This window comes from Symsagittifera roscoffensis, chromosome 8 (assembly GCF_963678635.1).
Source record: "Symsagittifera roscoffensis chromosome 8, txSymRosc1.1, whole genome shotgun sequence".
Taxonomy (NCBI): domain Eukaryota; kingdom Metazoa; phylum Xenacoelomorpha; order Acoela; family Convolutidae; genus Symsagittifera; species Symsagittifera roscoffensis.
The window spans coordinates 4,378,539-4,397,683 of record NC_087069.1 but is presented as its reverse complement, the minus strand read 5'-3'; the positions used below and the strand labels follow the sequence as shown (position 1 = coordinate 4,397,683).

Below are 19,145 nucleotides of genomic sequence, written 5' to 3'. Positions count from 1 at the left end.
ATTACATATATCTTTCAGATAATGTTCTATAATTTGTCTTTTGATTTTTACATCTGGGAATTCTGTTTTGCATGGGCTGATTCCGGCTTCAAACAAATTTAGGAGTAATTTCTTGCAAAATTCATGCTGCCCTCTATTATCGGGTGCATCTACGAGGAAGGGGTAAATGTCGTCGTCATCTGGACTGTCGTCACTTTGAGTGTGGCTGTGGCTCATTTTTTCGTTTAATGACTGTTAATATATAACTATCGATGTGTCTAATTGGTTGATTCCAATTATACAAGTGTACTGGTTTGTGTTTATATTGCTTTTTTATTCATCTTTTTCCTCTTTTTGATGAATTTGAAGTTGTTTCTGAGTCGGAAAAATATAATTGATCGTGAATGGGACAATTTTTATCAATTGATTATTTTAATTGATAGAGTTCATCTAAATTGCTGGCTTCTGATTCTGAAAATGCGTTTCTATTTTTTGAAAATCTTTTTCGTGTGATTTGTCTTTGTTTGTTTATTCTTTTTCTTTTTATTGTTAGTCGTTTTGTTCTAATCTATCCAACTGTTTGTGTATGAGGTGTGATTACAAGATCGTATTTTTTGTTATCTATTTCACAATTGTGTAAAACGATTGTTTGTTTATTTCCTAGATTTTTGAATGACATAAGTTTTAGGATGAGGGATGCAAAAAGTTGTTAGATGACGTCTACTTTCTTAAACTTAAACTGTTAGTCCTTACAATTTTTTGGTTAGCTTAACCTGGGTCTATTTGTTCAGGGTTGGAGAGAAAAGTATATCGATTCCGAAGAATGATTTTTTACTTTCTCATGGCTAGTATAAGCTAAGGTGTTAACTTATTTAATCTTACTTAGGGGTAGTGATTGTGTTCAAGGGTTGGAGAATAGTAGATCGATCCACAAGGTTCAGGTATAATTAGAACGCGAGTAGTTCGTTGGATACTATTTTAAACTTACTAAGTCTTAGATTTATCCTGGGTCTGGTAAGAGGAGGGTTCAAGTGAAGGATGAATAACCGAAGTTCTTCACTGTTTATCCTAATTTGAATGGTTAGTTTTTTGTTGAAAAATTTCTATTAGTCTTGGGTTTTTGGAAGGGTTGGATAGTGAATCGACGTTTGAGGTCGTTAGACACTTACTAAGAAAATTGTTCTTTTTGATCCAAGGATAGGCCTTGATGATCAAGTTTTAAATTTAGTGAAATAGAAAATTAATTAAGATCCAAGGAAAAGCCTTGATGATCTGATTTTAAAATTGAGTGAATTTAAGTTTAAAATGGTTTAAATTTGTTTAAGAAAAAGATTTAGTTTTTTAAAGATATTAGTGAGCTCATGATTGCTGTTATGTTTAGGTGATGAAGCTGGGACAACAGATGATTTTATGGTTACTAACAATTTATTGTCATGCTACTAATTTTTGTTTTGATTTTCAATAAATATTTTCCAAACATGTTTTATATAATACTGCAGAATTTAGGAAAACGATCTGAGATCTTTTTATCAATTGTTATTGTATATTAATAATTTTGTTTAGCGCCTGAAATGATCATGAAGATTGACTTCAAGATTTTATGTTTGCAAATGAAAATCTAAATTCATTGCTAATAAATTTCTAAATATAAAAGTTTGTGTTGGCTTTTGCCGTACTATCATATAACTATATGGTAAGTTTCTACTTTGTCGTATGTCGTCTCTGGTTCGAGGTCTTCTTACAATTCCGGGTATTTCTGTTATCGTTCGGAATATTGGCTCTGATCTATTGAGTCGTAGAGACATTTCGATTAAATTATCGTCGTATAACATTTTGATAATGTTTTGTCTAAATTCTAATCTATTTTTGGTTAATTCTAAGCTATTAAGGTCTTGTTCAAGACTTATGGTCGCACCAGATGAGTTAGAACCGATGTGGTTAACTCATAGAGTAATTTCGGATAGGGTGCACCGTCTGCTCGTCACGCTATCTTATTTTCGGCCGGATAGATTCGTGCAACTTCTTAGTCTAATACCGATCCTAATCTTACTCTTATACTATCTAGTCTCAGGTTGTTTAACTAGTCTCTGCTAGGCTCAATAGATCTAGGGTATACTGGTTTATTGCGGCTGCTGAAGTTCTCTTGGAGAGGCAACTATTTCCTAAGTTAAATTCAAATCTCTCTGGTGCTGAAATTACAAGTAATTTCAGCACTTACAAATAAGTGGGTTGTTAGTTAGATGGATCATGATTGGTTAATATTAAATACTTTACAGTGGTAAAATATCTAATTTATCCAATCATAAAATATAGTTTAGATCAGGTTCCACTTTGCAGAAAAATCTTTTAGGCTCGGCAAAAATTGAATCACGAACTTTAAAGACCGGTGAAGGTCATTAAGAAAACTCGTAAAATCTTGATGTCAAAAAACAAAGATTTTATCAAACACGTAAATGTTTGTAAAAGTTATTTTCTATCTTTGATAAATCTTCAAGATTCTTGCCAGATGACTAGACCTAGGTATCTTTCTCACAATCGCTATGTAAGTTAAAAAAAAATCGTCTTCTAGTTACGCGTTAAAAGGATTGCATAGCTTTCCTAAATCAATTGTACTTTTTTTGTACCGCCTACGCTACTAATTAATAGAAAAATGGGAACTCGGAGCAAATTGGCACACTTGAAACCAACATGAAGCGTAACTAAAAATGGGCGCGCATGAAATATTTTGATTGAATCATGATGAGCGAAAGGCATTGAAGCTTTTCAGTCGGTTTAGTCAAAAGATCTAAATGGGTTAATGAATAGAAAAAGACTACCCTGACCTAATATTCTCTTATTTTCTTTGAAAATCGGAACAAAAAAAATTCGAGCATGAAAATTTACAAATTCAGTTGTCTATAGAGCAATAATGGAAGTAATGGACACAAGCGGTGGGAGCATATTTTTTTATGGCTGCGGGAAACTTGAATTGAAAAAAGGCTTATTTTTCCATTTAGTCAACCGCAGTTCGTACCATATCAAAAAATACTATAACATTGTATGTACAACTTAGCATTTTAATCTGTAAAACGAATCCTTTGAAATTGTTTTCTCCTAAGCCAGGTTCTCGGATTTGGTAAGAGAGCCGTTTTGTCCCACAAGTTCAATTAACGAAATCAACCTAGGGCAGTTTTTACTCTATTGAAACAAATTACTTCAAGTGTAGGTGACGATACGCTGTTCATTTAACTCAGGATTTTTAGCCATTTTTTGGGCGGCATTTAGCTTATTTTTTGGGTGGCAATGACACAGCACGTTTTAGACTGTTTGTAGACATTCAACTTTTCTATACTAGTTTGCTAGATATTGCCTTTTTTGAATTTACAAGCTACAAGTCTCCAATTCAATTTTTGAAATCTTATTAAAAACGGCTATAAAATCTTTACAGCAAGTTAGCAAAAATTTCGAGCCAAACCAAAACTTGAACTTCTATATACTTTTAACCATCTTGTTGACAAAACCCAGAGCAACGTGCGTGTAATGATATGGAACTGCTTCGTTATCTGGCAGAGTAAATTCAGATAGAGCAAACAGACTGATTGTCATGCTTATATTTCTCTGCCGGATTTTCGAAAAACTTTTTAGTCTAATTTTGATCCAAGTATTGTTCGTATTGTCCTAGGTCTCAAATGATTCGATCAAAAACTGTTAAAAACGATTAATTTGAATTCATTTTTTAAAATTCGTAGGTGTCTGGTCTGACTGGTCCAAAAAAAAAACAAATAAGTTAGTTATGGAAAATGATTGGTTCACAATGATGCGGATACCCGGGTTGACGTCCATAGAATAAAAATGCTTGTCATACAGTTTCATATTTGAAGTCTATGGAAAAGTGCTTATCATACAATTATCATGTATGAAAAATATAAAATAGTCACTTCGTCATAGAAAAAACAAAAATCATCAAAAAACGTGTCTGGGTAACTTTAAATAGATTTAAACAAGTATATCTATGATACAGGGCATATTGACAATCAAAAACAAATTTAACTTTGGTCAGATCATAAAGTTTTCATATATGAAAATTGTATGATATGCATTTTTTTCATAAATAAAAATAAAAATTTGAGGTAAAAAACTTTTTATCCCTTTTTTGGCTGCAAATTTGCATTGTTCTAAAATATAATTTTTAACGAAAAAAAATTGTGCATGCAAAATTTGACATTTTTGTGTTTATAACGTGGTCCAGGATGAGTTTCTCACCCAAAAAACCCAAAAATTACATGAAAATGTTTTATTTTTTAAAAACACGATTATTATCTTTTATTTCATTTGCTAAGATAAAAACAGGCTTTTTTTCTCAACCATCATAATTTTCAAGCTAAAAGTTATCCAGCCATATTCAAAAAGTTACTTTTTTGGTATATATTTCCATTTGAAAATGTTAAAAATATTTTTTATGGCTTAAACTACCAAATGCAATTTATTTGCGTGGTAAATGACAGTCATACTCTGGGTTTTCTCATGACAAAAATTCCTTGGTTAGTGTTTCGGTTGAAACACGAAATTTCGAAACCAAAATTTTTTGAATTTTCATTTATGAGAAAAATGCTTATCATACAATTTCATAGTATTGAAAAAATGCTTATTTTGCTATTCTCATACATACACTTTTACTCTATGAAACTGTATGAAAGAGTATGGTAAGCATTTTTTTTATATATAAAAATTGTATGACAAGCATTTTTTGTCAACCCGGGTAAGTGGAACACATATTTACTTATGAGCAAAATATCTCTGTTTGTTGTTATGTACTTCGTTGTCAGTGTAGTGGTCGTTAATATCTTGATTCTATCAATGATTGCGATATTCATTGCTAATACTATTGTGTTGGATTTTAATGTTGAGTGCTTTTTCAATAATTTTGATAATTTGGCTCTAGAAAAAAAGTATACTGTTAGAGGTAGCTGTATGACTGATGTGAGGCAATTAAATAAGATTTCCAAAATCTTCAATAGATTAGCAAAGTTACAGCATACTTTTTTTTGATGTTGGGATTTTGATCATTTTTGTGGCGTGGATCCAATTTTTGTAGGTCTTACGTTAACAACGTAAATAGGTAGCGTGATTATGATAGTATGAAAACTTTTTTTTGGAGTAAGGGATGTTGATATTGATTTAATAGTTTAATTAGCTGCTCTTTTTTATTTTCACTCGCTGCTAGTGGCCGCACTAGATAAGATGAGACTGTGTTGTTGTCTCATAGAGCAACTTCATATAGATATGTGAAGCTATCTATTTACGGCCGAATAGGTCAGTGCAGTTGCTTCTTTCAATACATATTATCCGAGAAGCAACTATATGATTGAAATTCCGAACAGATTCGACTGACTTCATTCAACAATGGAAACTTCAAAGTTTATCTCAGCAAAAAGTTTCAGTTAATTGTTAAATTTGTTTGAAAAAAGGCGCAACGCAACAGAAGATTTTAAGCCATGTAATTTTTCAATTATTCTCTCATAAAAAAATGAGAATTTTTTATATATCTAGAACGTCTGTGAAAGTGTAGATTAACTGAAAAGTGTTAGATTTAGTGAGGTAAGATAGACTTTAGAGATTTGATAGTTCAGGGAGTGTGGCATATACAATTACTTATAAACAAAAGTATCTCTGTTAGTTGTCATTTTCTTATTTTTCTGTGTATTCATCGATGGCATCTCATTACAAGGCCAAACTGTGCATTTTGTGAATTGTAAGCAGATTCCGCAACAGAAAAAATCAGATTTGTCCCGGAATCTGCAAAATTGCTATTTTTCTCTGATCTTCTCTGCTGTTTTGGATTCTACGGACAAATAGTTAAAACACTGTTTTGCTCAAAATTGCTCTAAAATAGACAATTTTGGGAAATCCGCAACAAAATGTGTGGAATCTGGAACAATTTTGTGGAATCCATGAACAAATAATTTTATATGAGGTTAGTAAAATTAAGCTGTCGCGGATTCCGCAACTAAGTGGAATCCGCAAATTGTAAACGGAATCCGCATAAATTTGTGGAATCCAATTACATTTACGGAATCGAAAACAAATACTTATATTTGCTCGTTGCGGAATCCGCAACAAAATCAATATGCCGACAGATTTTACGTTACAGTTATTTGTACTCGGAATCCACTAAAAATTTATAAGTGGGATCCACTTACATTTTGAAACATGTTCTAAGACTTGTATCTGGAGTCCAGGAACATACAGGCACAACATTGTGCGCTTATCCATTGCACAGTTTTGCCGCGTAATGCTTGATTATAGCAAAGGTAACGATGATTAATCTTATTGTTTTTATGTTTGATTTTTGTGATGTTTCAATAATTTGGTAGTAGTGGTGATAAGTCTGAAATTGCTGGATGACTGTAGTGTATGATGAAATACATGTCAGTTTAAGGCGTGGATGAATTTTTCTTGCAGGTCTTTGATTAACATAAAAAGGCCGGGTGATTAGTATAGTATGAAAACTTTGTGTACTGGGAGTATATGACGATAATTTTGTTGTATTAGATTCATTAATTGATAATGTTTTCTTTTCACTCGTTGTTACTGGCCGCACCAGATAAGATGAGACTGCCTCGTTATCTCATAGGGTAATTTCAGATAAATTACACCCTCTTTTTTCATCTTATCTAATTTCGGCCGAAAAAGTTAAATCAATTACTTCGTCTAATACTTATTCTCCGAGAGTCAATTATATGAATGAAACTTAGAACGAATTGGGCTACTTTTTATCAACATTGGAAGTTTCAAAGTTTTTTTTCCCCAAAAAACTTCAGTGAAACATTAAATTTTGTAAAATACAAGGCGCATCACAACTTGCAGTAAGTTGCAAATCAGGAATTTTTAAAATAAATTTCTTTGAGAAATCAAGTGTTTATAAAAGTTTCCAACCAATTTTTTGGTTTTTTTTTTCATCCAAGACACAATTTTTATGGATATATAAGAAAGATCCAATGAAACATTCAAAAATCCTGACACATTTTTAAAATTGAATACGCTCTGAGAACCTTTTTCGACGAGTATGATTAGTTCGGCTCTGGTCACAGCCACTGGCAAGCTGGAAAAATTTGCTTCAGGTCGTAGAGCGATAAGGAACCAGAGACTTTTGAAGGCTGAAAGTTCCGATGCGTTTCCTATCTTCAAATTTGAACGAAGATACAAAATTTGGGTGGGGAGGGATGCTCTTTAATCATGCGTCGGAGGCTTTGTCGAAAAATTATGGCTTGACCATCAAAAAAGGTTAGATAGAAATAACCGAAATTAGGGCACTTTTCTAAAAAAAATCGTGGCCCAGACCAGAAGTGAGGAGAAATGCACCTTTTTGACATGCTTTCTTGAAATTGTTAGTGATTCGGATCTCGCTTCGTGTTGATTTTTTCAAATTTTTCAGCAGTTCAATTTTTTTCAGCTTTCAGCACTGTAATATGATCACGTAGCTGCGTCTAGGATACTTTTCAGCCGAAGGATAATTTTCCATAAAACAACAGACGGAGAATAAACACCCAGCCTTCATTAGAGGCTCAAATTTTTATAATTTAGTTTTCACTTGTTTGAGGAAAAGTTATCCTCTGGCAAAAAATTCCTAGAATTGCGCTTACTTGACAAATTGTAATCATTCGTGTTAAATAATTCAATGATAAATTTCAAATAGATAACGGAATTCCCTAATGTTGTGGAATTATTTTCTGCTACCATTTCAATTAATTCCCAAATTTCCATTTCCCAGCTTATTTCCAATTTCGTCCCAAATTATACAGCTCTTTTTCCTAATTTGACACAACATCCTGTTCAATTTCAGACATTATTTCCCACTTTCTTGGCCCATTTTATAAAAAAATATTCATGGTTCAAGTTGTATAAAATTAAAAAGCCGAAAAAATTTAATTAAAAAAAATTGTCTGTATATCATTTACCTGTCAATTTTTATTCAGTAAAAAACTTGAAAAAATTCCATAATTCGATATGAAAACTGAAAAGCTTTATTTCGACTACCTGGACAAACTGGATAACAAATCGATACCGGGTTCGGGTGTCAGTCTTTTTACAGCCCAGATTTCTTCGTCTTAATATACGATTTGACGTTCAGCTTATAAAAGACATCCATTAAATCCCCTTTTTCAAATCTGATAAACTCTCACTGAAAATTACTTCTTACTGAAAACTGCTTCAGCATTGTAGTTTTTATTTCATTTGATTGTCTGAAGATCGACTTTTTGACGCATTTATCATATTTTAGAACGACTCGCAAAAGCAATTAATTATCCAAACTGACAACGCTTAAAAATCACGACCTTACTTCGCAGTCACTAACTTGCAATCAATTGTTATTAACTTCCCAAACAGAAACTAAAGCGCTCCAGGTAATTTTTTTGACTTTTGAAAAAAAAATGACATTGAGAAAGTTTGGAAACCTGCATTAAATCTAACGATTGGAACCGTAATTTTTTTCCCATTGGAACCGTGAAACATTTTTTTGTCCATATCATCCGGATACTTTTTTCATCATACTCATCACCTACAAGAGAAATTTATCGCGTACAAGTTGACTTGCATAACATAAGTCTAAAAAATTGTCTTCTTTTTCTAACGGCTCGAACGCTAAAACAAGGCAAACTGTTTTTGATCTGTCCAGTCACTGGCCTAACCCAGAGATATTAATTGAAGACTATAACTAACGTATGTTTATCTTACGAAAGCTCACCTTGTAAATTGCAGCGCAGGTGCAAATTGAACCCGCAATCACATGATCGCTGGGCCCAATCACTACCGATGCACCAAAACACCACTTGTCAGTTTAAAAACCCGTTTTGAAGCAAATATCAAAAAAATTGAAATCAAGTTTTCCAAAAATGCGAACAAAAATTGTTGGGGCTCGGTGAGCTTGCAAAAAAAAGCGTTCCAGGCAGCTAGCATAAAAACGAAAACATTTAACAGTACTTTTAATTCGACATCATTTTTCTCACGGCGTCCATGAATTTTTGTTACTTTTGTTGTGCATTAGAGCTTTAAAATTTCATCGGGCAATGGCCAAGATAAGAACCCACAGCAACCAAAAAGATTATTTGGTGACAAAACCGGATCGATGAATATATGATCCAAAAATTCGGTACTTCATAAGGGGTGGGTGTTTAGGGCTTTCAAAGGTGTAGGTGAAAAGAAAACAGTAACAACTTGAAAATAGGTGTTGAAAAAATCCAACAAGTTTATTTGCTACATTAAGCAATGAGTACGCAAAAAATTGATAATTGGCTCCAATACAAAATCAATCTTGATCAGCAGACGTTATTTTAAGTTGCAATTAGTTGCTTGGAAGATACTCATGATGAGTTATCAAATTGTAATTTTCCCAGACCTTCGTTAAGTTTGTGACAAATAAAAACCGAGATGGATTTACTATCGCTCGGTACATTTGTTGATAACGAAACGGATAATTTTCGAAAAAAAATCATTTTTTCAAATCAAAAGTTTTTTTTTAAATTTGTTCATGATATTTAATACTTCAAATAACAATTGTGTTGAAATTATTACTAAAAATCAGATTTTTTTGTGATCTAGTCCAAAACATCAAACAAAGCAACTGAATTAATTGGTATGAAAAATCGATCAGAAAAGTGTTATTTAATTTTCATTTTGACTCGCAAACAGGTGGTACATTTCAACAGCAAAATATTTCGGGCAGGAAACTCTATAGTTTAACTCAGCAAACATACCTCCCTGCAAACTCTCATCAACCGCTCTAAATTTGATGCTTCAAGAATCCAGAGCTATAATCAACGTAGGAACTTTGTCAATTTTTGAAATTGCCAATTAAAAATCGTAAGTTTCTAAATACCTTAACTTGAAATACCAAAAAAAAGCAGTAAACACTTGAAACCAGTAAAAAAAAAAACAGTAATTAAAACCAATTTGAGATTCGCAAACTTTGAAACAGAACCTTGAAATCTGGCCACTGACCAACAGGACGAAGAAATAAAGCTACTAGACTGATGCAGAATCATACAAAGAATGGGAGACCAAAGAATGCAACAAAATTATATCGATGAAATGAAACTGAAAACTCTGCATGAAATACAAAAGCACACCAAAGAAATGACAAACTTAGACTATTGCAAGCATCGTACATCTATTTTCTTCCAAGCATATTATAAAGCATCTTCACAGAAAACGTTTCATGTGATGTTCGCAAACTTTAAAACAAAAACCTTGAATTGTGACCACTGAACGGTAATTACTTACTCGAAAACCGTTACAAACTTTTATTGAATTTTCTCTACTGTCGTTACAGTAGAGAAAATTCACAAAAATAGTCTAAAACATAACAATTGTGCTAAAAACCGTTAGTAGTTGAGAGGAGGATTGAACAGCTAAATTTGCCTAGAATTACGGCGATTTTTGATTAAAATAAGGAAAAAAAAACTTTTTTTTTCATTGATGCATCCACGAACAGCTAAAAATAAACTGAAAACAACTAAGAATTCAGTCCTAATTTGCGAAAAAAAATAGAAATATGTCGGCCTTGGCAATTGAAAGGCTTTGGCAACTGAGTTTCCGTAGATGTAAGGCAATTTTTGATAAAATTATAGAAATTTTAAAACGGAAACAAGGAAATATAAAAAACTCTTGAAATTTTTGCAATATTTTCAAGACCAAAGGCTGATAATTGCTATTTTTTTCTTTGTTTCATAGGAGCTTAATTTGGTGATTTCAATTATTTAATCTGTTTGCTGGAAGTTGCTTCAAGACTTATTTTTTGCAAATGTTCAATCAGAGATTTTTTTTACTCCTATGATTCAATTATGTTGTTTCCTGTCAAACTTTTGCAGAGTTTGTTGATGAAATGACCACATTTAAGGATATTCACTTCGCAACTTTTCATCAAAATTGTATTGGGAAAAAAACAGAAGTTATTATTAACTTCGGTAGTATTGTATATGGAGCATTTTAAATTGGACGAGGAAAAAGAAGAGCAGTTAGAAAAAAGCAGATGAGATAGAAGAAAAATTAAAAGGCTAAGAAATTATGTTTAATTTAGATTTTTTATACAAGAAATCATTTTCACTGAGCAATTGAGTAGGGGAATTTAAAAGTTAAGGACGCTAATGCCGACAATCAGTTAATTTCAATGGTCTCTAGATGATTTATTGAGCCGCTTGATCATGCACGGGAAGCGTAGTCAAATATGGCTCTTATTGACGCTTTAAAATTTGAAATAGGGTCTCGTTGGTTTGAACCTAGTTTGATCCTGCTAAAGTTTTCAGGACTCCTATCCTGCATCTGGCTGTATCATCGGACTGTCTCCAATGACAGAAAATACCTAAAGTAGGGTTGAAGTAATGCTTAAAAGTTTGAGTTGCGCTCAGCGGGAAAAAAATACTGTTTAAAAATACACAATTAATTTTCTAAAATCTTTGCTCTAGAATTAAAAAAAAGTTACTGATCTTTTAGATGACGCACAAAATAGTTTACGTGTTTCAAAATAGAGTTTAGGGAAGCTCAACTTTTTTTGAATGTGATGCTTGCTTGATATATTTTTTTGTCCAAGATATCCAGAGTTTTGAAAACGAAACAAAAACACGAAGCCTCCGTACTCCGAGAAGCTCCATGGTGAACTTTTCCAAATGGGGTATGGATGTTCGCCGAAACACATGGCGACATATTTTCATTGAAATAATCACTTAGCCAGTGGAGTAGGAATCTTTGAAGGGGTGTGCCATAAAAAAGCTCACTAAGGTGAGATTTCACAACATGACGAACGAGGGCCTTAAAAGGTCTAGTGTAGCAAAGCAAGGTTAGTGCGTAATGGAGGGCGACTCTGATTAAAATTATGACACGAAAACTGAGTGCTGACAATGACGCAGTTGTAGAGTTAAATGGACGCGAACCAAGTTGATGCTGGTCATTTGGTAGAAGATTAGAAAAAGATGTATGGATGAACATCTCTAAAAACTTAGTAGCTGGACAAAAAAATTTTATGATGCTTTAAATATTTTTGTGACATGACAAGTTTGACAGCTAAAAACTTTTTATTTTGATGAACTGTTCTCCGACATCAAACTGCTGAAATTAAGAGTAATTGCAAGTCTAGGGTATGGGAGTTCAAAGTTTATCAAAATGATAAAATAGGCAATACGAACTGGAATCCTGGGCAGCCTGGCTGATCGCAATGCCTCTTTAGTCTACTGTGGTTCAAACTAGATTCATTGAAAAAAGGCATTTGTATAATTTGCGTCTCGTTGTACAAAATGGTTTGTATGATGTAAGGGCTCTGTCGGTAATTCATATAGCTATAAATAGTAGAGAAGTTATGGACTCTGAGTCAACTTGGACTGGATCTATAACAAAGACATGCTTGCATTTGTTTCTGGGTTTTCTAAATTTCTAGAATATTTCAGTGACAGAATGCTTTTAAAACGGTTTGGAAAACTTATTTTGTAAAGTCAAAAATGAGTGATTTTTAGCTAAGACAAAGTTGAAAATCAAACAAACAAACCTAAAGTTTCACTGACAAAAGTTTCAGAATGCGTAAGGATGAGATAGTTAGTAGAATTCTTGCCATTTTTTTTGCAGAAATGCTACTATGGCAACCAAATTTAATGCTAAGTACTTCAAAATCTTCTGGCGAAACTAACCCTGTTAATTCGTCACAGTTTTTCTGAGGAAAACAGGTAAGAGTTCTGAGGTCTGTTGAAAGTTCTGAGGTCTGGCCGTGCAAGTGAGCAGGTTGTGTCTTTGGGAAGGAAAGCTCTCAATCTAAAAAACAAAAGCGGGCTAAAGAGTTGAGAAATCTTACTGCGGGTACAACTGGAGACGCTTGTTCTGAAGGGTCAATTTTGTGGGGAGGCATAAAGATAACGTTAGCGAAAGTAATTTTGTCATGGAAATTGTTTACTGCTTTGTGGTTTAAACTGAAAGCTGGTTTGAAGTATCTTATAGCAAAGAAAGCGACTTCGTCTCAGTTTTTACTTTCAAAGATTGGTTTTTCGCTGAGCCGATGGTTAGTAATTCTTTTGAGAAAATTGAAATAAACGAAGTTGAGTGCGAAAATTTGTTGAGGCCGTTTTTGGAGATAAAAATGAGAGGCTAAGAAATTCTGGTTTTTTTGACGTTTCAAACTTCAAAATTCACTGCGTACTTGGGTAGTATTTTTCAACAAGTACTGACCAGCGCTAGCTTTTAGTAAGCTGTAGGTGATTTTTCGAATAGTGTGATCATGCAGAATTGTCAGTTATGGCTCCAATGAGTGCTTTGTGAATTGAAATTAAAGTCTCCTTGTTGTTCAGCTTGGACCTGCTAAGGCTTTCAGGACTCCTATCCTGCAACTGGTTTTTTCATCGGACTGTTTGCAATCAGCGAGTAGGGTTAAGAAAGTTAGCGCTCAAATTTTTGGGAAATTTTCTCAGTGGATCAGGCGCATTATTTTGAATATCAATAGATGCTTTATAAAGTCATGGTTATAAGGAAAAAAGTATTACTGATCCCTTGAAGGATTCAACATGTAGGTAACGAGATTCAAAAACCTTCGTAGAGATGCCGGTATATATTTAATGCTCACTCGAAATCTCAGTTTTTGGAGAAGGGGGGAACTCGTTCGCTTATGAAGTGAGGCGATCCTTTCTTAGGGGTGGAGGGGCATCTTGAGAATATTAAGGTAAAAAAAATGGTGATAGTACCGAACCCTAGGAAACTTCACGCTAACCTTTTTTATGGGAAAATGACTGTTCGCCAAAACAAAAGTCGATTTGACCTTCATTAAAACACTCACTAAGCGGGAGGATTAGACTCTCTGCAGCTCACGATTGTGTCATGAATTAATTCAGGAGTGAGGGATGACACGCCATGTGAGAGCCTTGAAAGAACTAGTGTAGCTGGGACAGTGCGTAAATGAGGGCGACTCTGATTAAAAGTGATGAGGCGTAAAACTCGAAGATTGACAGTTCCACAGTGGTTGAGTGAAATGGACAGAAACGAAGTAGATGCTGGTCTTTTGGTCGAGGATTGGTAAAAACTGTATGGATGCGCTCTAAAAGTTTCCCTTGTTGGGCAATTAAGTGATAGGATGCAGTCAGCTATAAATTGTTTTCTGAATTATTCGTTTGGAAAGTTTTAAAATTTCAAAAAGTATAGACAGATATTTGTTTTTCAAGCTTTCCACCATTGAGAGAACAAAATGTCAAACAGGAAACTGTTAAACTAAAAAATTAATGCAAGTGGTCCGAAATTCCAACTTCATCAAATAAAAAGTGCTCAGGCCATCTCGAACAAGTTATCCAGCAGATTTGCTAATCGCAATGTCTTATTTAGTATGCTATTTGGAAAATTGAGATAACTTGATAATAGGAGTTTGTATATTTCGCGCTTCGTTGTTTGTATGACATAAGGGCTCTTGCTTAAGAAAACTGCTTGTTTACTGGTGTAGCTATAGCTAGTGGGTAACTGATGGACTTCGAGACAGATTGGGTTGGGCGCATACCTAACACAGGCCTGAATCATTTTAGGGATGCGATAATCGCAAGTCTGGAGGAAGTTAAGCCTTTTGGTATCGTTGACTTGTTTTGGGGTATTTTATCGTCGTATTAGGACTCCTTAAAACAACGGATAAAATAATGGAGATTTCCTCTGAAGGAGACGGGGCGAGGTGGATGGAAGGGTCAGCGGGGATAAGGATGCGGCTACCCTGAGGGTTAAGTCCCAGAGAAAACTTTGCTTCAGAGAGGCTCGACTGGATCTCCTCCTTGAAGCTTTTCCAGTCGCCTTTTCCAGTCTGAAAATTGATGTACGTCATATCGACAAATGTCTGCTCTTTTGTTACACCTAAATTTGGTTGCTTCCTATATTGATCTTGGTCGATAAAGACTGACCATGATCAACTATTATATTGACCCCTGTCGTCTCATGTATCGACCCTGATTGACTTATACAATTTTTTTTGCCGACCGCCATTTTTCGCCGACTTGTATTACTTATGTCCAATAACGGAATTAAAATTTATACTGTCAATAAATATCTGAAGCCGGACTTGATATCCAGTGTCGAAGACATGCTTTGAGTAAAATTGGCTGAGATTTTTTTGTGAAAGAGATGGAGGGGGTATAAATTTGTGTATGCTCAGAAAAAAGCTTGTTTTTTTTGTGTAAGAAAAGTACTTGATAATTCTGAGAACAATTAAAGGCTGGATTTTAGTGGCTTTAACTGATGCGAAAAAACATAATCAGATGCGGATCCAGGGTTGTCTCGAGGGGGAGACTTTTACACAAGAAAAACTAAATTTCAGATCTGAAATAACCAATCTTCAAAGTATTTAAGCGTTATTTAAATATTTCACAAACTATTTCAGATCTGTTTTAAAAATTTGGTGCGTGCGGGAGCCTATTTTAAAGGAACCCTCGAGTATCTCTGAAGGTTTTTTCGGTATAAAGTATTCCGCAGTTTGATCAGAATTGAGGTTTGAGCAATGTCCATTCAAAAGTCAAAAAAGTCGTGACCAAATGGAAAAACAATCATGAAAGTCTGCAACTGAAAATTAGTCCAGTATTCCGACATTTAAGATGTTAGACTATACATTTCATGGCAAAATATCAAATCATCAATCCATTGACCGGGATCTTCATAGATTAAGGGCTTTTTCTCTGCTTAAGATAACGTTGCAGTATATTTGTTGTTTCTTATTATCTCACTGAGTTGCTCTTAAAAGTTGCTATTCAAAGGTTGCTCTCAAGTTAAACGGTTTGCTATATTTTGCGACTGAAGTTTACTTCTTAACACCGAGTACCGGATGGCGAACAGTTTAACTGAAGCAACCTCAGAATTTTTTCAGCGAATACAGTGCCCGCACTCAGTGAAAGAGAAAATAATTGATTATATAACAATTATAATTGTACTTTAATCATAATTATAATTATAAAATGATAAGATTTTTTGAGAAATTTTAATAAATTTTTATCAATTGCATATTTGATTATAATTTTTCCGAAAATCTATTTTAACCTCTTATAATATCTTATAATATCGCATAGTCCCTTATATTCTCTTATAAACTATTATAATCTATTATAATAGATTATTAAACTTTTTCCTGTCAAAAATCTCTAAAAGTGAAATGTCTTGTCAATCTTTAGTTCACCTGAGCACAAGGTTTTTTCACAAAGCAAAATTTTCTTTGAGATCCTTTCATATTAGTTGAAAGAATCACGCGGTAGAACAAATATAACTCTTCTATATGAAACGTGACAACAAAAGCAGTGTGCTGATCTTTTGGTGGTCAAAAACTTGAAATGTGCATCTTGAAACATTTATAATAAAAAAAAATGAAAAAAAAAAACGTTATCAATTTGAATTGATTTGAAAACTGTTTAAATTTTTTTTGCATTTTTCACATAAAACAACGTCTACAAAAAGCATGAAGTATAAGCACTTCAGGTGGAAGGTCGAAAACCAAATGGGCAAACCAAGGTATTATAAATGATTATAGTCAATCATAATTAATTTTTCTGCAGAACAAATAAATTAGAAATATGGATAAGAATAATCGAGAATAGTCGATTATAATGTATTAAATCATAATATAATCGATTATTAACGCTTGGATCTAGATGCGGGTGCTGATTTACATTATCCGGAGGGAACAAAAGAAACTTGAATTTTCCTAGACGTTTTTCTCATTTTGCGTTCTGATTAGACAAAAACTTAAGAGAACAAAGGTTGCTTAAATTTTTATCAGAATTAATATGGTGCATTTTTTCTCCGAAATTCTCAATCAAAATTTTACCCCAAAAATGGGTCATTTTGCATTATTCAATTAATCAAGAATTACGCCGAATTAACTTTGTTAATTGATGAAAAATATATAACATAGCCCAACAAAGTTCTAAGGGGTGAAACCTCCTAAAAATTGAGTAAATTGTTCAAATTTTGTTTTTAAGAAAAATTTGGTTTTGTATAGTCAAAATTACGTTTCTTTACTATCAAGCAAAGATATTTTCTCAAGTACATGTTTTCGGAGGTTTAACCCTTCTAGAAATTTGTTGGTCCGTGTAAGAGGTTTCTTGTGATTCATATTTCTCATCAATCAACAAAGTAGTTTCAGCGCAATTCTTGATTAAATAAAAAAAGCCAAACTACCATTTTTGGGGTAAAATTTTGGTTGAGAATATCGAAGAAAAAATTACACCATATTAATTTTGATGAAATTCTAAGCAGCTTATGTTCCCTTGCTTTTTGTCTAAATTTAATTCAATTTGAGAAAGACGTGTTTCAAGTTTTGTTTATTTTGTCCGGATAATTTAAATCAGCACTGTGTAATCTGATCGTATAAAGCCACCGAATCGGTGTATTAGAAGAAAACAGTGTGAAAAAGAAGAAATTGGTGTGAACATACTCTAGTCTGCTGATGACATTGCGAACTCATTTTTTGTTTCGTTTAGGAACCAAAAATGGAGCCAATTGAAAACGAAGAACCATCGCTCGTAATCAGCAGCCAACCACCCACCCATCCTCAAATAGTGAGACCAAAAGCAGTAAGTCTGCAGGAGAAGAGAGATGAGAAGATAAAGTGGGAGAAGACGAAGAAAGAGAAGGGACTGGCCAAGTTGTCTGAGAAGCGGTTCAGTCTGATCGGAGACCCGTCGGCCTCCAGGCACTTCCTGTCACTCAACAGGAAGAACTACGTAATAAACAACATCCCTCTCCCCCACCCTCTTCTTTCTTTTACATATGTGTTTGTCCCCCCTTCTGAAAATTTAAAAAGGAGGTAGACATCCATCTATGAAAAGTAAAAAAGTCAAAAAAAGAAGGCATTATTTTTCTACCATAATTTAAAAAAAAATATTTGGGAAGAAGTTAAACACAATCCCACATCATAAGAATTTTATTTTCGAAACAACTCGATGTCCGCAAGAAAAAACGCCCATAGAATATGGTGTACATAATTAAATCATGTTCGTTTCCACATTCACCCACAAAGCATCATACAGCAAAAAATTGGTTATAAAACAAAATCTTACCAATAAAAATCTAACTTCTTACCAATAATTTACTGTTATGAAAAGTTTTTGAACTGACCTTAATCATATATGGGCCTCAAAATTATCATTTTTTGAAATTTTTTGGTATATCTCTTCATTTGAAAATAAGTTCGACATTTTGTGTAGCAAACCAGATCAAGCACTCCATTTGCAAATAAAATTTGATAATAAGTTTGGAGTGTTTAATACTATTTTTAACACAGGACTTTGATGGAAAGTTGACAGACTTGAAGCTACACATGCTCAACCGAAGGTCATCTTGTACCGCGCTTCCCGGAATCACAGAATCCAGGATAGAGGAGCTATCGGAAGACGAAGGGTCAGTTGAAGACCAGCCCTCCTTTCTAGAGGTCACTACAAGAGGTCAAGAGAGGTCACACTCGTTCTGTGGCGCCGAATCCAGAAGATTCCAGAACTTTATGGAAATGGGTGCGAAAAAGCAAACGGAAAAAATAAGGATCGAGAAAAATGAGGGAACCTCATTTAATGCTATCGGTTTTGAGCTCGACGTTTCCCAAAACTCATCAATGACGACGAAAAGTGGTCACCCAAATTGTTAATTTATTCTGGGATCTCAATGATCTTGTAGTTAAAACTTCACCCAGTACTGCAAAAACAGTTCGGGAAATGCTGGCAAGGTATATATTTTATGTGCTTGAAAATCTTTCACCTCGTTGCAAGAAAAAGGAGGAAGAATAGTTAACAAAAGATCATAACTCCATTTGCATTACAGAAGTGGATCTAAGTTGGGTGATATATTACAATAGGTGTTACGTTTAGTTTCAAAAGCTGCCCGGGTTGACCAAAAGTGCTTCTCATACAATTCTCATAAATGGAAAATTTCTTGTCATACAATTCCATACAATTCGATACTTACAGAAAATTGCATGAAATCTCTATAATAAACATTTTACCATAAATGAAAATTGTATGACTAAAATTCTTGCCATAAATGGATCTTGTATGACTAAAAAATTGTCATTATGAGAATTGTATGACAAACAGTTTTCAGAATACTTTTTTTCAAATGCGGCACAAATTGCATTAAAGCCCATCTTATAAGCCGTGCAATCTCTGAACAGGAAAAAAAACCTGAGAAAAAAAGTTTTTTTTTTAGAAGTT

General features: G+C 33.7%; 1 protein-coding gene across 2 annotated transcripts; it reads left to right on the top strand.

Moving 5' to 3' along the window:
- The first annotated feature begins 3,147 nt into the window (after positions 1-3,147).
- Positions 3,148-18,688, top strand: LOC134853218 (uncharacterized). Of its 2 annotated transcripts, XM_063869180.1 has the most exons (4): positions 3,148-3,180; positions 7,935-8,363; positions 17,424-17,666; positions 18,227-18,688. In XM_063869180.1, exons 3-4 carry the CDS (start codon positions 17,433-17,435, stop codon positions 18,581-18,583), a joined length of 591 nt encoding a protein of 196 aa, XP_063725250.1. In that variant the 5' UTR covers positions 3,148-3,180; positions 7,935-8,363; positions 17,424-17,432; the 3' UTR covers positions 18,584-18,688. The 2 variants fall into 2 exon arrangements, with proteins under 2 accessions (XP_063725250.1, XP_063725249.1); XM_063869179.1 differs by lacking the exon at positions 3,148-3,180 and having other exon boundaries at positions 7,873-8,363.
- Positions 18,689-19,145: the final 457 nt, after the last annotated feature.

Excerpts from the sequence above, each read along its gene's own strand:
- LOC134853218 (XM_063869180.1), top strand. The coding sequence starts at position 17,433 with ATGGAGCCAATTGAAAACGAAGAACCATCGCTCGTAATCAGCAGCCAA. Across the intron at positions 17,667-18,226 it reads CACTCAACAGGAAGAACTAC|GACTTTGATGGAAAGTTGAC; the intron begins GTAATAAACAAC and ends TTTTTAACACAG.